Source organism: Oreochromis niloticus, linkage group LG14, assembly GCF_001858045.2.
Source record: "Oreochromis niloticus isolate F11D_XX linkage group LG14, O_niloticus_UMD_NMBU, whole genome shotgun sequence".
Taxonomy (NCBI): Eukaryota; Metazoa; Chordata; class Actinopteri; order Cichliformes; family Cichlidae; genus Oreochromis; species Oreochromis niloticus.
This window is the reverse complement of record NC_031979.2, coordinates 37480862-37493347: the sequence shown is the minus strand read 5'-3', so window position 1 is coordinate 37493347 and position 12486 is coordinate 37480862. Positions and strand designations below refer to the sequence as shown.

General features: G+C 42.2%; 2 protein-coding genes and 1 long non-coding RNA gene across 3 annotated transcripts in view; 2 read left to right on the top strand and 1 right to left on the bottom strand.

Annotated features, from left to right (window-relative positions):
* Nucleotides 1-12486, bottom strand: part of timm50 (translocase of inner mitochondrial membrane 50 homolog (S. cerevisiae)) — a 38185-nt gene that overhangs the window by 23597 nt on the left and 2102 nt on the right. Inside the window, exons 2-3 of the mRNA XM_003448947.5 lie at nt 12238-12394; nt 8271-8302 (exon numbers count right to left, since the gene is read on the bottom strand). Coding sequence (XP_003448995.2) covers nt 8271-8302; nt 12238-12394 — 189 coding nt within the window. The remainder of the gene's footprint in view (nt 1-8270; nt 8303-12237; nt 12395-12486) is intronic.
* On the top strand, nt 2567-3356 carry LOC112842080 (uncharacterized). The gene is made up of 3 exons (XR_003213708.1): nt 2567-2824; nt 2908-3140; nt 3257-3356. It is a non-coding gene; the product is annotated as an uncharacterized LOC112842080 (long non-coding RNA).
* Nucleotides 3615-8214, top strand: LOC109205082 (uncharacterized). Its single transcript, XM_019367564.2, has 10 exons — nt 3615-4854; nt 5025-5140; nt 5494-5535; nt 5623-5694; nt 5849-5914; nt 6045-6133; nt 6232-6334; nt 6416-6524; nt 6741-6811; nt 6930-8214. Exons 1-10 carry the CDS (start codon nt 4809-4811, stop codon nt 7038-7040), a joined length of 825 nt encoding a protein of 274 aa, XP_019223109.2. The 5' UTR covers nt 3615-4808; the 3' UTR covers nt 7041-8214.

Below are 12486 nucleotides of genomic sequence, written 5' to 3'. Positions count from 1 at the left end.
CTAAAACAGTTAAATATTAACCCTGTCATGCATCAATTATGAAAACCTCAATCAGGATTTTTTTCTTAAGTATTTTTATCATCTTTACACATGAAAAAAATATTTTTGAACTTCTAAGAGGTTAAAGAAATTTAAATTTAAATTTAAGTAAGTATTTGTTGTGCACTTACACTGGCTGACCAGTGGGTGGCAGGGTATGGAGTGACACATCTGTGTCCAATGTAGTGGTTTATGTGCAAGTATACCATCAACACTGACAACAGGCTCAGGCTATGGTCGATAAATACGTCTGACTCCTCAACCTTAAAATCCATCTCAGTTTTAATATTGAATTGTTTCCTTTTGACAGTCCAGTCGGTTTTAGCAGATAAAAATACTGATGACACCCCTCAGCCTCCTCACTGATACTCCTGTAGTATCACCTCAAAAGTCCTCAGGGACTTTCTCGAGTTACAGCATTCACAAGATTTACAGAACACTTGACCTTTGACCTCGACGTCACTGAGATTCAAACCTGTCTGAGATTTTCAGTAGATACACCCCCGGTATTAATTTCACACTCCTACGTCACCTCACAGACTCGTGTGTCCACGCTCCCCGCCCACCCCGCAGGGTGACGACAACACCCCGTCAGCCTTTCACATCAGGGGGGTGAAAACGTCTAAAAAGTAAAGTGATCGTTTCATTTAATTACATCTGTAGAAATGTGACATCGAGATGAATTACTTATGGTTTCACCTGTGGTTTCAAACAGCAGGGAGATCAAACTGTGGAAAATCATTAAAACTTTATGACTAACGAGCAGCTGAAAGCACGCACGCACGTGCACACACACGCACGCACACGCACGCACGCGCACGCAAACAAACACAAACACACACACACACACACACACACACACACACACACACACACACAAACACACACTTACTTTCTGGGAAGTAATTTCTACATAAACACCTCTCTGAGCGCCGGCACACGCCGCGCTGCTGTTAAATCCCCTGAAGACGACAGTTTGAGGATGAGGAGTTGGGGTAAGTGTGGCTTTTGTTAGCGCAGACACACTGCAGAAGACGGGCGTCACGGCGACATGAGAAGTGTGCCGTCTGATTGGAGCTCCTGCCAGGAAGTCAGGCGAGATAAGTGTGCCCTTTGAAGAGAGAAATCCTCCCGTGCTGGGACAAAGAGAGCTCATCCTTCCCACAACCACACCTCATCTCATCACAGCCGGCCTCAAACTGAAACTATCCTACCTGACCAGACATCCGATTGGTCGATTCCTGTCAGTTAAAGCCTGCACGGTCAGGCAGATCAGATTTTAATTTACTAAATGTACGATAACTAATACAGTAAAATACATAATCAGGATAAAAAATTTTTTTTACTACTTTTGGAATGAAACACCAGTTTCCTTTGCAACCTCCCTTCCCAGTTTGGATCGTAGCTGATCCTGAGGTGGATGATTCACATGGAGATAAAACACGACCCTGCCCGTTTCCGGTGTGTGACTGATAACAAATCAGGTGTGCTTCAGGTGTGCATCACTCTCTGCACGTCTGTTACCCAGGTGTCTCAGACGTCCTGGGATAGACGACCGACCCGACCCACTAATCTAACCCAGCTTTGCACCAGAACAACCCCCCATCCCCCCACCCCACCTCTGTTTGCTTTTCATTTGGATTCAATTCAAAGCTCAAGGACATCTGTGTGTAAAAGGACACTTTAGAAAGCTGTAAGTGAGCAGTAATGAAGTGCAGAGCAAGTTTATGAGACAACTGAAGAAAACAAATGACTGTAAAGTTACTGCAGGCTTCAGTCTGTGGTCCTTTTCTCCGACACTGATGTCCGCGGCCGGTGTTCTGACAAAACGTCCTACCTATCAAGCTGTCCTACTTGTTGTTACTGCGCATGCGCACAATTCAAAACGGCCATATTTCCGGTTTAAATAGTACACGCCTATTATTTCATCCTACCCCGATCTCGTTGCTTTTGTGCCGATCTCGTTCATATTCCAAGTGTTTATTTGGTGCTTTTAAAATTTATTTTAGTCCTCCTGCAGTTACTGGACACCACTCGCCGTTGTTATGTTGAAGAAAGTACTTTTGCACCACATACTTGTTAATTGCGTGATAACGTTGTGTAGTCGTTTTATTTACTGTATGGATTCCGAAGCCATGTTGAAATTGTCCGATTTTCTCCTTAGTTATGGAGAACAAATACGAGGAACTGCTCATGTTTCTGTCTGTTGGGTCCTACCCATCTGAATACGATAAGTCCCAGAGGCAAACCGCCGCAAAATTCAGGCTGAAGGGTCAGTATTGTAATGTAAATAACTAAATGTAATTATTGGTTAAATACATGTTATAATTATTTTACATTTTTTAAATACAGGAGAGTGATAAAAACAAAAGAAGAAGCCATGGGACTATTTCAAGAGTTTCATTCAAGTCCCATCAGTGGACACACTGGTGTACTCAAGACTCGAACTGCAATGTGTTCCAGATTTTACTGGTATGGAATGTCGGTTGACATTGTTAATTGGGTATGTATTTTTAAAGTTGTCATTTATATATAGTATGTTAACAGTGCTCCAATAGAATGCACAGTTATCCTGAAGACCCGTACCAGATTGATGTACAGTAATTAACACTGTATCGCCACTTGATCGAGTATTTTTATAGAACATTTGCAGTTTTGTTGTTTAATTAATTGCGATTGTTGGATAATATAAAGATCGTTCAATATGTTTAAGGTTCTGGCTATTGACCAGTGTCAAAAAATGGGAAAGCCATTGGCTGCTGTGCAACCACTGCAGTGTATAAAGGTAAATATCAGTAGCATTTTAGTAGAAAATAGTAATGTTATCATGTACATTATATATTAATGTGATTTTTTTATCACTGACAGGTGTCACATGTCTGGGAGCTAATCGGAATAGATCTAACTGGACCTCTTCCAAAAACGTCTAGTGGCTTCCAGTACATTATGACTGCAACAGACTATTTTTCAAAATGGGTTGAGGCTTTTCCATTAAAAAGCAAAAGTGCTGCTGAGGTAGCTCATCAGTTGTGCTCACTCATATATAGACATGGCTCCCAAAACGAATTTTATCCGACCAAGGAAGAGAATTTGTTAACGAGGTAAGTGTTAGGTTTACTTTTCCATACCTCTTTAGGTAAATACTTGGCCAAGTAGCTGCCAGGCCAAAGGTTTTGTGTGACTGTTTTTAAAAAACAATTTTCTTTTTTCTTTGAAGCTCAACTCAAGACTTTGCAGCTTAATGAAAATAGAAGTGTCACAGCAGCGCATCACCCTCAGACAAATGGCCTCGACGAAAAGACAAATGACAACATAAAAAGATATGTTTTATTTGTGTGTAACATTTCATTTGCTTTTAAGACACTGTCACTATTGTGGGTTTTTTTATGTCCACATGTAGAGCCCTGAGAAAATTAGTCAACAGTCAACAGAATGACTGGGATGTGCATCTGGATGCTACACTGTTTTCTTTGAGGTCCAAGGTCCACACCACAACCAAACACACACCATTCTGTTTAATGTATGGGAGAGAAGCTACGGATCCTTCTGAAGTTCCTGTCGAAGTCCCAGTAAGTGTTATTAAGGAATTTTATTTATGCAACAACTATGATAATGCATAAATTAAATGTCATCTTAATTGGAAATTGTGCATATTGATATTGGCTGCAGCTTTAATCTTCTCTGCTTAACTTCTATATGCAAGATACATTTAAAAGATAAAGTAAGTGACTAGTTACTTCTTTATGTTTGTATCTTTATGTAAAGTAATAAATGTTGAGGAGACCTTTAAGTATAATGTGTTCACCTATGGAAGTGTATCAAGAGGAAAAAGTGACTATACAAAAAATGATAGGAGTCCATCTTTGTGGCTTTCTGTGCTCAAAGCTTTATAATAGTATATTTACTATTAAACATGAGTTATTATAGTTAGAATTTTCAGTTCATGTTTCACATGCATTATTTGTCTTTATGATTTTAATTGTAATTTAAAACGTGAACATTTTAGCTGCCCTCCATCATTCTCCCTGAGGAGTCGAGTTACGGTGACTTTGTATCTTCTACAAGAGACGCACAAGAGCAAGTTAAAAAAACTGTCGAGGAAAATATGGCAAAGTCCCAAGACTTACAAAAGGAAGCCTATGCCAGACGAGTCCAGAAGAAGTACAGAAACCTCGTGTACAATGTTGGAGATGAAGTTCTTCTCTTGAACATGAGAAAACGTGGAAGGAAGGGAGGAAGGTTTGATCCAGATTTTTCAGGACCCTACACCATTCAAGACATCGCTGGCAAATGTGTGAGATTAAAAAACACGGAAGGAGCAACTTTAAAAAATCACTACAGCATTGACCATATCAAGCCGTACAGAAGAAGCCACCATGTAAATGTCAGTGACAATGAAAGATACCCAACTCACAGTCAGACAGTGAACAGCAGCACAGACCTGAAGATGCCCCCCTGCCATCCTCCTGCTAACCCTCAGTGCCAGCAAAGTCCAGAGGACACCAGACCCTCTGTTATTCATTATGCACCCAAAACGGCTGAGAAAAGTTGTTGCTCCCACAAGCAGTTTAATTCTGTTCCAGGACCAGAAACGCGTGAACAAGAACTTCCCTCCCAGAAACAAAGCTTAGAAAGTGAAGGTGGCATAGTGAACAACTCTTTTTGACCCGTTGGTCATTTGTTGCCAGTTTGGCGTTGCAACTTGATTGACCGTTGCATGACTTTGTTTGCATTTTGCAGTCTTCAACTCATATTGGATGTAAAGAAACATGCAACGTGCACTGAGCTTGTGGAGGTCTGGAAATGGATCTGCCTGTCAGTAATTTTCTCTTTTGCCCACCCGCTGTACCTTTCCTATTTCTCTGCGTGAAAATGCACGTTTATTGTGTTGACTTTTTTCCTGTTGTGGCCCGTTGGCCTTTACCCAGCGTTTCCACTAAAAATCTCATGCATGCCTGAGCTAACTTATCATATTTTTCTTTCAGTAAAGAGGCTATGGGCTGCAAAGGATACTGGGCGCTTGGAGTCAGTTGTTGGACCATACAAGTTATTTGATTCCTCTTTTCGAACACTGCAGGGGTCACGGTGGCTTTCTGATGAGGTAAGATAACTTATCATTATTGATTCAGATTTTGAAGTGCTGCTCCTTCTGAAGCATTTGCAGTGCAGACACCATTAATAGTTTAAAATGTGCGGGTAGGTGGATGGTTGGGGGGGGGGGTTATATAGCAAAACTCTGATAAGGTTTCACCCATTCACTTCCATAGGAAAGACTGTTATCAACCACAACACAGATGTTGTGACATCTGTGACATCATAATACCCAGTTCCAGTATATGCAGAAAGAACCTTTATCAGCAATTATATTTCTTTCCAAGTTTTTGTGTACAGCACTCAAGCAGTTACTTCAGAAATTGTTGCTGCTGGTGTATAAACTCTGATTTTTCAAAACAGGTCATTGATGCACACCTGCACCGTGTCATTGAGAGACGAAAGGTAAGTAAGAAATGTCCTTTGCCCACTTACTTTGAAATACAAAAAAATGTATTTACTGTTCTGTAACATTGTTGTATACTTATACAGAATGCTGCACACCTGCTCTGTTCAGTAGTTGCAAGCTCGTTGTTTTCTGGGCAGTTCAGATGCCTCACCAAGGTAAGTTGAAAGTTCAGAAGTGGTCCAAAAAGTTGAGTCATTTCTATTTCTGAGGACAGAGTTCGGTTCCTTTAAACAAGACTATATTTGAAAACACCCTGAGACGCACGGTACCTCAGTAAATCGAAATGACTCTGCACTTCCAATCCCACAGATGAAGTTCCCAGTTGAAGACATGTGGCTGTGCCCTGTGAACTTTGGTACACACTGGATTCTTGTGGTATGTGTTCATTTAGTTATTCATTTGCGTAATTTGTTGTGAAGCAGTTTCTTGCTCAAAGTGTTATTCTTAAATAGGTTTTCAGTGGCAAAAACTATTGTAATTTTTAATTTATTAACTTTTTCTTTAGATTGTCAACATTTCTGCACAGAAAATACTGCTCACAGACCCCATGGGCAATGAAGGTGTTTATGACAGGAAAATTCTGCACAACTGGAGGTATGTATGATACTGAGGTATTATTCTTGTATGTTTTATGTTTAGGTATTAAACATAAAACATTTCTTGTTTCATTATAAACATTTTTGTTCAACTAGGAATTTTCTGAGGATGAGAGAAGACACCATGGAGTGGCAGTTACACACTATGCAACACAACAAGCAACAGGATTCCAGCAGTTGCGGAGTTTTGCTGTTAAAGGTAACCCTTATTCAAATGAGTCCATTTATTGTTAGCTACAATTAGGACTTTACATTATAATCATAATGAGAAATCTCACAGTTTGCAGAACAGTACCTTGCTTTTGGAGAGGTCAGTGAGGTGTTAACCACTACAGAAGCAGTTGTGCTGGAGCGAATGCAGATAGCTTGCACCCTACTTGAACATCGAGGTAAGTCCAGTAAAGTCCTTATCACGTAAGAGTGAGTACTTCCAATTTAAATAGTGCTTTTCAAACATTTTCAGATAAGACCCTTCTTAAAGTCTAATTAAAAAAAATTCAGGGGACTAATTTGCCATGAAGTATTTGTGGAAAAAATGTACTATTATTTCTTTAATTAATCAATAAATAATGTTTGATTAAAACCTAACCATGAATGTGTTTCAGGGAACGCTGAGGACTACTGCACTGTTTGCTCTATGTTAGATGCTGACGCTGACCGCAGCATGATTGAAATGGTAAAACAAAACAAAAGAAACACATAAGTCTTAGTATCATTACTTGCTCATCATGTTTAAAATGTTGACTAATAGTATTCACCAAACATAATATGAGCTATTTACTTTTCCTTTCCAGGTGCAGTGTCAATCTTGCCAAAGATGGGCACATTTTGCATGTGCGAAATATAAAGAGAGCAACCAAGAATATAAATGCAAAAATGTAAGGAAAACACATAACTTCAAATAAGTCTTTTCCCCTCCATGTCTCTTTGTATTCTTTGTCAACATTAGATGATTGTGTGCTGGAGGCACGTTTTGATAGTGCGATTTGGCCATCTGAACATCCTGCCTAAATAAATCCAAGCAGGAAGCATGTTCTGAATGTCCTAGCGAAATAAATCCAAGTTTTTAAGTGTGATTTGGCCATCTGAACGTCCTGCCTATAAATATGTACGATGGAGCCATTAACCATGTAAGGCAGCATATTCTGATAAGGTAGCACGGATTGATAGACAAGACCATAAATTTACGCTACGGTAGCGCTACGGTAGGATGTTTTGTCAGAACACCGGCTCTTCTGTTCTCGAGCTTCAAATACACACCAAGCAAACGACACGCTCACCTCTTTGTCACCAACAAAAGGATCCTAATGAGACTGAAGTGTGCCCTTTGAAGTGGCCATTAACACCTCCAACAACAGATCCTGTCCTAAAGACCAGGATGACAGGAAACCCCAGAGCTCAAGCCAACCCCCACCACCCCCTCTAATCTGACAGCTTGATCCAAGTTTTCAGCTGTTATTACTTTCAAAATCACCATCAGCTCAGGTCTGTCACACAGACACTGCTGATGTGTCCAGATGCTAATAAACATCTGTTTCCATCAGTAAACACTGCCCTGTATCAGAGTTCATACATCTGACTTGCCTTTTAGCTGGTTAGCAGCAACTGAGCTGAGCAAAGTAAGAGCGAGGGGAAGGTTTACGATCTTATTACCTGGGAGAACAAAGCAAAGCTTCTGCACTGGAAAGGCTGGTTATCTGAACACAAACATGTATAATCTGAAGGCGATGGATGGAGCTGCACATGTTTAAAATGCTGATCCTGCTCTCGCAGCCTGCTGAACATCTGGATCACCGTCTGGCTGGAAGTGCAGGTCGTTACTGTGTGAGGACCCTGAGCCACCCGGCAGTTGTCCCGCTGAATCACGTTACAGTACGAAAGCGGACAAAAGGTGAGATAAGTGTGCTGCTTCCTCTCCCACAGCGACACCTCTCACCCTCCATCAGGCAGCGAGCTGTTAAGTGTGCCCCTCACAGGCGCCAGATACCTGATTTGAATCTGAACAGGTCACTTCACAATCAAACGCCGTCGCCTCAAAGCATGAGCACGACCACACCTGTGTGTGTGTGTGTGTGTGTGTGTGTGCGCGCGTGTGTCTGTGTGTATGAGAGAGCGAGAGAGATAGCAAAACTTACTGTGTTTCCTTGTTCATCCACTGAATTTGTGCCTAAAAAAGAAGAAAAAAAACAAAAAAAAAACAACAGTTTATCACCTGTTCAGGTTATTCACTGGATTTGAGGCAGGTGACACACACACACACACACACACACACACACACACACACACACACACACACACACACTCTCTAATGCTTGAACCTTCCAGCAGAAATATTAACAAACACAGAGAAATCAGTATTTGAAAATCTGCGTGAATAAACAGAGGTGCCCTGCAGGTTAAAGGTCAGGTTACAGATCTATTTATACTCATCAGAAGCGAGCAGTTGGTTGGGAGCTCTGATTTCTGTAAGCTTGTAAAGATGAAACTCAGTGTCTGGGTTTCCTATTTCAGCTGCATCTTCTCCTTTGCCTGCACCGACACCGAGGTCGTTTCTGAGTCAAGACTGCAGTGAGGCCAGGGTGCCTCAGGTGCTAGCACACAGTCAGAGACTGTGGTGGTGGCTTCACGTGCTGCTGGTACTATCACACAGCGCCACCTCAGCCCTGACACAGGAAGAGAAGAAGTCAGAACCAGAAGCTGAGTTTTCAAACTGTCAGCCTCTCCCGCCGTGTGTCTGCCCATCTCTGAGCTTCTGTACTGACACGTCGTTACAGTCGTGGCTTCAGCACAGTGCCAACCTGCACAATGCACCAGGTTACCACAACGAGAAAAATAACTTGCATGAGCAGCTGAAGTGACAGAGGTGCAGGTGTTAAAGTGCTATAATGGGCTGTGATGACATCACACACATCACTGACTATGATGCTGATTATTAAACTCAGCAGCTCTTACATGAGTCTGATCACTGTAATAACCTCCTTTCAAAGAACCATCACAGTCTTTACATATTTATGTTCATTTAAACCTTCAGTGCAGTCGCTCTGAGCCGAAAGCTACAAAGCAAAGCACAAAGAAACACACGGAGAAACAGCAGGTTATAATCCTGAACATCTCCAAGTAGGAGCCACAGAAAAGATGTGATTAAAAACAAAACTAGCCACCATAAAATCCCTTCTGGCATTCTCACAGTGCAGCACAAATATTTCACAAATAAAGGAGAAAGTCAAAGTGAAAAAGGTGGAAAATCTCCAGGAGGAACGAACTTCCAAAGGATCTAAAATACGATCAAAAACCGTGGAATTAAAGACATAAAATCCAATTCCTGTGAAGACCGAGGTCACAGAGACGTGTGCCACTCTCTTCAAAACACGCAGAGAAAAAGCAAATCAAAGAAAAATAAGAAAATCTCCAATAACTTCATGAACGACTTGGTTCTGAAGAGGATGACTCCCCAACCAAAGAAATCCTTCATCCTGTCCTCACCCGAGTCCGACTCCACAAATCAAAGATTACATTTCCATCCTCTCCTCCTCAGAGTCTTTAAACGGATCACTCTGGGTCCATTTTTCTACTCGACAAACCTGTCAACTAGGGCTGCCACAAACGATTATTTTGATAGTCGACTAGTCACCGATTATTTTTGCTATTAGTCGACTAATCAGATCATGCATCCATTGAAAGTAAAACGTACAGCTTATTGCACCAGCAGCATCTGCTCTTATATAACTATCATTAGCTTACAGCTTTAAGTGTTTAAGGTATGTGCTAACTAAAAATAAAGACAAGATGATAGTTTATTAGATTTAAATGAAATTTGCAGATTGTTTCGGTGGAGTTTAATAAACGCAGCCGTCTGTCTGCTCCTTGCTATCTAAAATATAACAGGACACCGGAGTATGTTCTCGAGCATCTCACACTTCTGATAATCATTCGTCTGCTTGACGTTTATTCAGCTGTGTAAAAACTATAACTTTCATCTCAGCCAACCCGATTTACTCAGGAACAAATAAAATACTAAAAAAAGCCAAACAATAACATTTTTAAGTTATCTGGGTGACTTATATATCGGGGCGATCGTGGCTCAAGAGTTGGGAGTTCGCCTTGTAATCGGAAGGTTGCCGGTTCGAGCCCCGGCTCGGACAGTCTCGGTCGTTGTGTCCTTGGGCAAGACACTTCACCTGTTGCCTACTGGTGGTGGTCAGAGGGCCCGGTGGCGCCAGTGTCCGGCAGCCTCGCCTCTGTCAGTGCGCCCCAGGGCAGCTGTGGCTACAATGTAGCTGCCATCACCAGTGTGTGAATGTGTGGATGACTGGATGTGTAAAGCGCTTTGGGGTCCTTAGGGACTAGAAAAGCGCTATATAAATACAGGCCATTTACCATGCTTCACCTGAGTAGTGAAAGACGGCGGTGGGTTTGAAAACGATTTGCCCAGAGTCCGGTGTTCTCACCGGCTCTAGTGAGCCTTCAACCCCCGCTAGCTAGCGAGCTGGTGGGTAACAGACATCTCAGAAAACGTCGGAGCACTTTTGAAAATATGATGTGTCTTGATAAACCAAGCAGTTATTTTAAGTTTACACAGCTACATTCTTGCCTGAAAACATGTTAATCGTTTATTTTGTGACCCAGAAAGAATAATAAGAGTAACATTAAAACTAACTAGCTGCCGCCATTGTTGGAAACTGAGCAGGGCCGCGATGGGTCGCGCTATGAATTCTGGGACAGTTTCTTCTTCTTCGGGGTTTAACGGCAGCTGGCATCCTTGTGCATGCAGTGCTGCCATCTTCTGTTTCAGTCCGTTATTACACTCTTAAATCCTACTACTTATTCCTGCGTCTTTTGCGATCTTACAAAGCTTCAAACGACGCGTCGACTATTAAATTAGAAATCGTCGACGTAATCGTGACTAGTCGACTAATCGTGGCAGCCCTACTGTCAACGATGCTCTTCACCATCCTCAGTCTGACTCTCCTCTGAAGGACAGGCTGCTAGCTCCACCCATCTGTCCCTGCAATCAGGGAGCTGAGTGTGACCAATCACACCCACCTTTCCATCACAGGAAGAGGAAGTTCAGAGCCTCAGCGCAGCCTGACATACAGATTATACCTGCTCTTTTGTTTTTTTGTGGCTTTTGAAGATGGTTCAAAGAATAAAGACCTCCTGCTGCATCTCCTGGAGGCCGTTTGAAGTGCCTTAAACTGACATGTTTAAACCCAGCAGCAGAACCAAACATCTGATCCATCTTTCATCCATGACCAACAACCACGTGCTGGGTTCATGTTTTCAAACAGGGGTATAAAAGTGCCCGGCCAAAAAGCCCACTGTGATCTTTCCAGGAGTTTAATATTACTGACCCCCAGGGTAGCTGTGGCGCATTTATTCCAACAAAACCATCATTAAAATCTAAAAAGAAAAATACAGAGCTGCCCTGCATACATAACCCCTGTATCCTTACAGCACACTCGCATGAAGGAAACAATAAAAACCCTCTTCTCTGTTAAAAATGCCACACCACACTAGACTCTGTCAACTATTAGTTTAAAAAAACGCTCCTTAAACCTTCTCAAGAATTTCTCAGTTTGTCCTCTGACTGATCTGCTTTTCTTTCTCATGGGAGGTTTGACAGGATCAATCTGATGTGTCCTTGATCCAACACAGCTGATTCAAATGGTTAAATTACCTCCTCAACATGTCGTGAAGTTCTCCAGAGGCCTTGTAATGAACAGGGTTTAGATGACCCATGCTGATATCTAAAACCTGCAGGACACCGGCCCTCGAGGCCTGGAGTTTCCCAACCCTGATCTAAAACATTAAAACTCTGCAGCTCTTTAATGTTTGTCAAGTTTCTGGATAGAAACCAGGTAGAAACAGCTTTGTGTCTACTAAAATTTATTTTCAGCTCCTTTTGTCACATCACTCCTACAGAAAGAGGTCGAACCAGATTTGAACATAGCGACCTGCTACTGAGCAAGCTGATTGGCTGACAGTGACTGTGTTTCCACCTGTGAAGCAAACCGGCTGAAACTGACCCTAAGTGAGGACGCTGTCAGGAGAGGCAGCAAAGACTCTCCATCTGAGTGCACAGGACGAAGCTTAAAGACTCACCGAATATATAAACGATGGCAACCGCGGCGCCGACTCCCATGAATCCCGCCAACCGCAGCACCATCTTCTTGGCGTAGGCCGTGTTCTCCTTCTGCTTCCTGTCCTCGGCCTTCTCTCCCTCCCTCTCGCCCTCCCCTCCCTCTGGAGGAGGCTGACCCTGAAACAAAAACAAGCATTTCTGTTTAACTCTGAACTAACATTAATGAAAAGTGCTGCACTGATGCGCTCACCTTCAGTCTGAACTGAGAG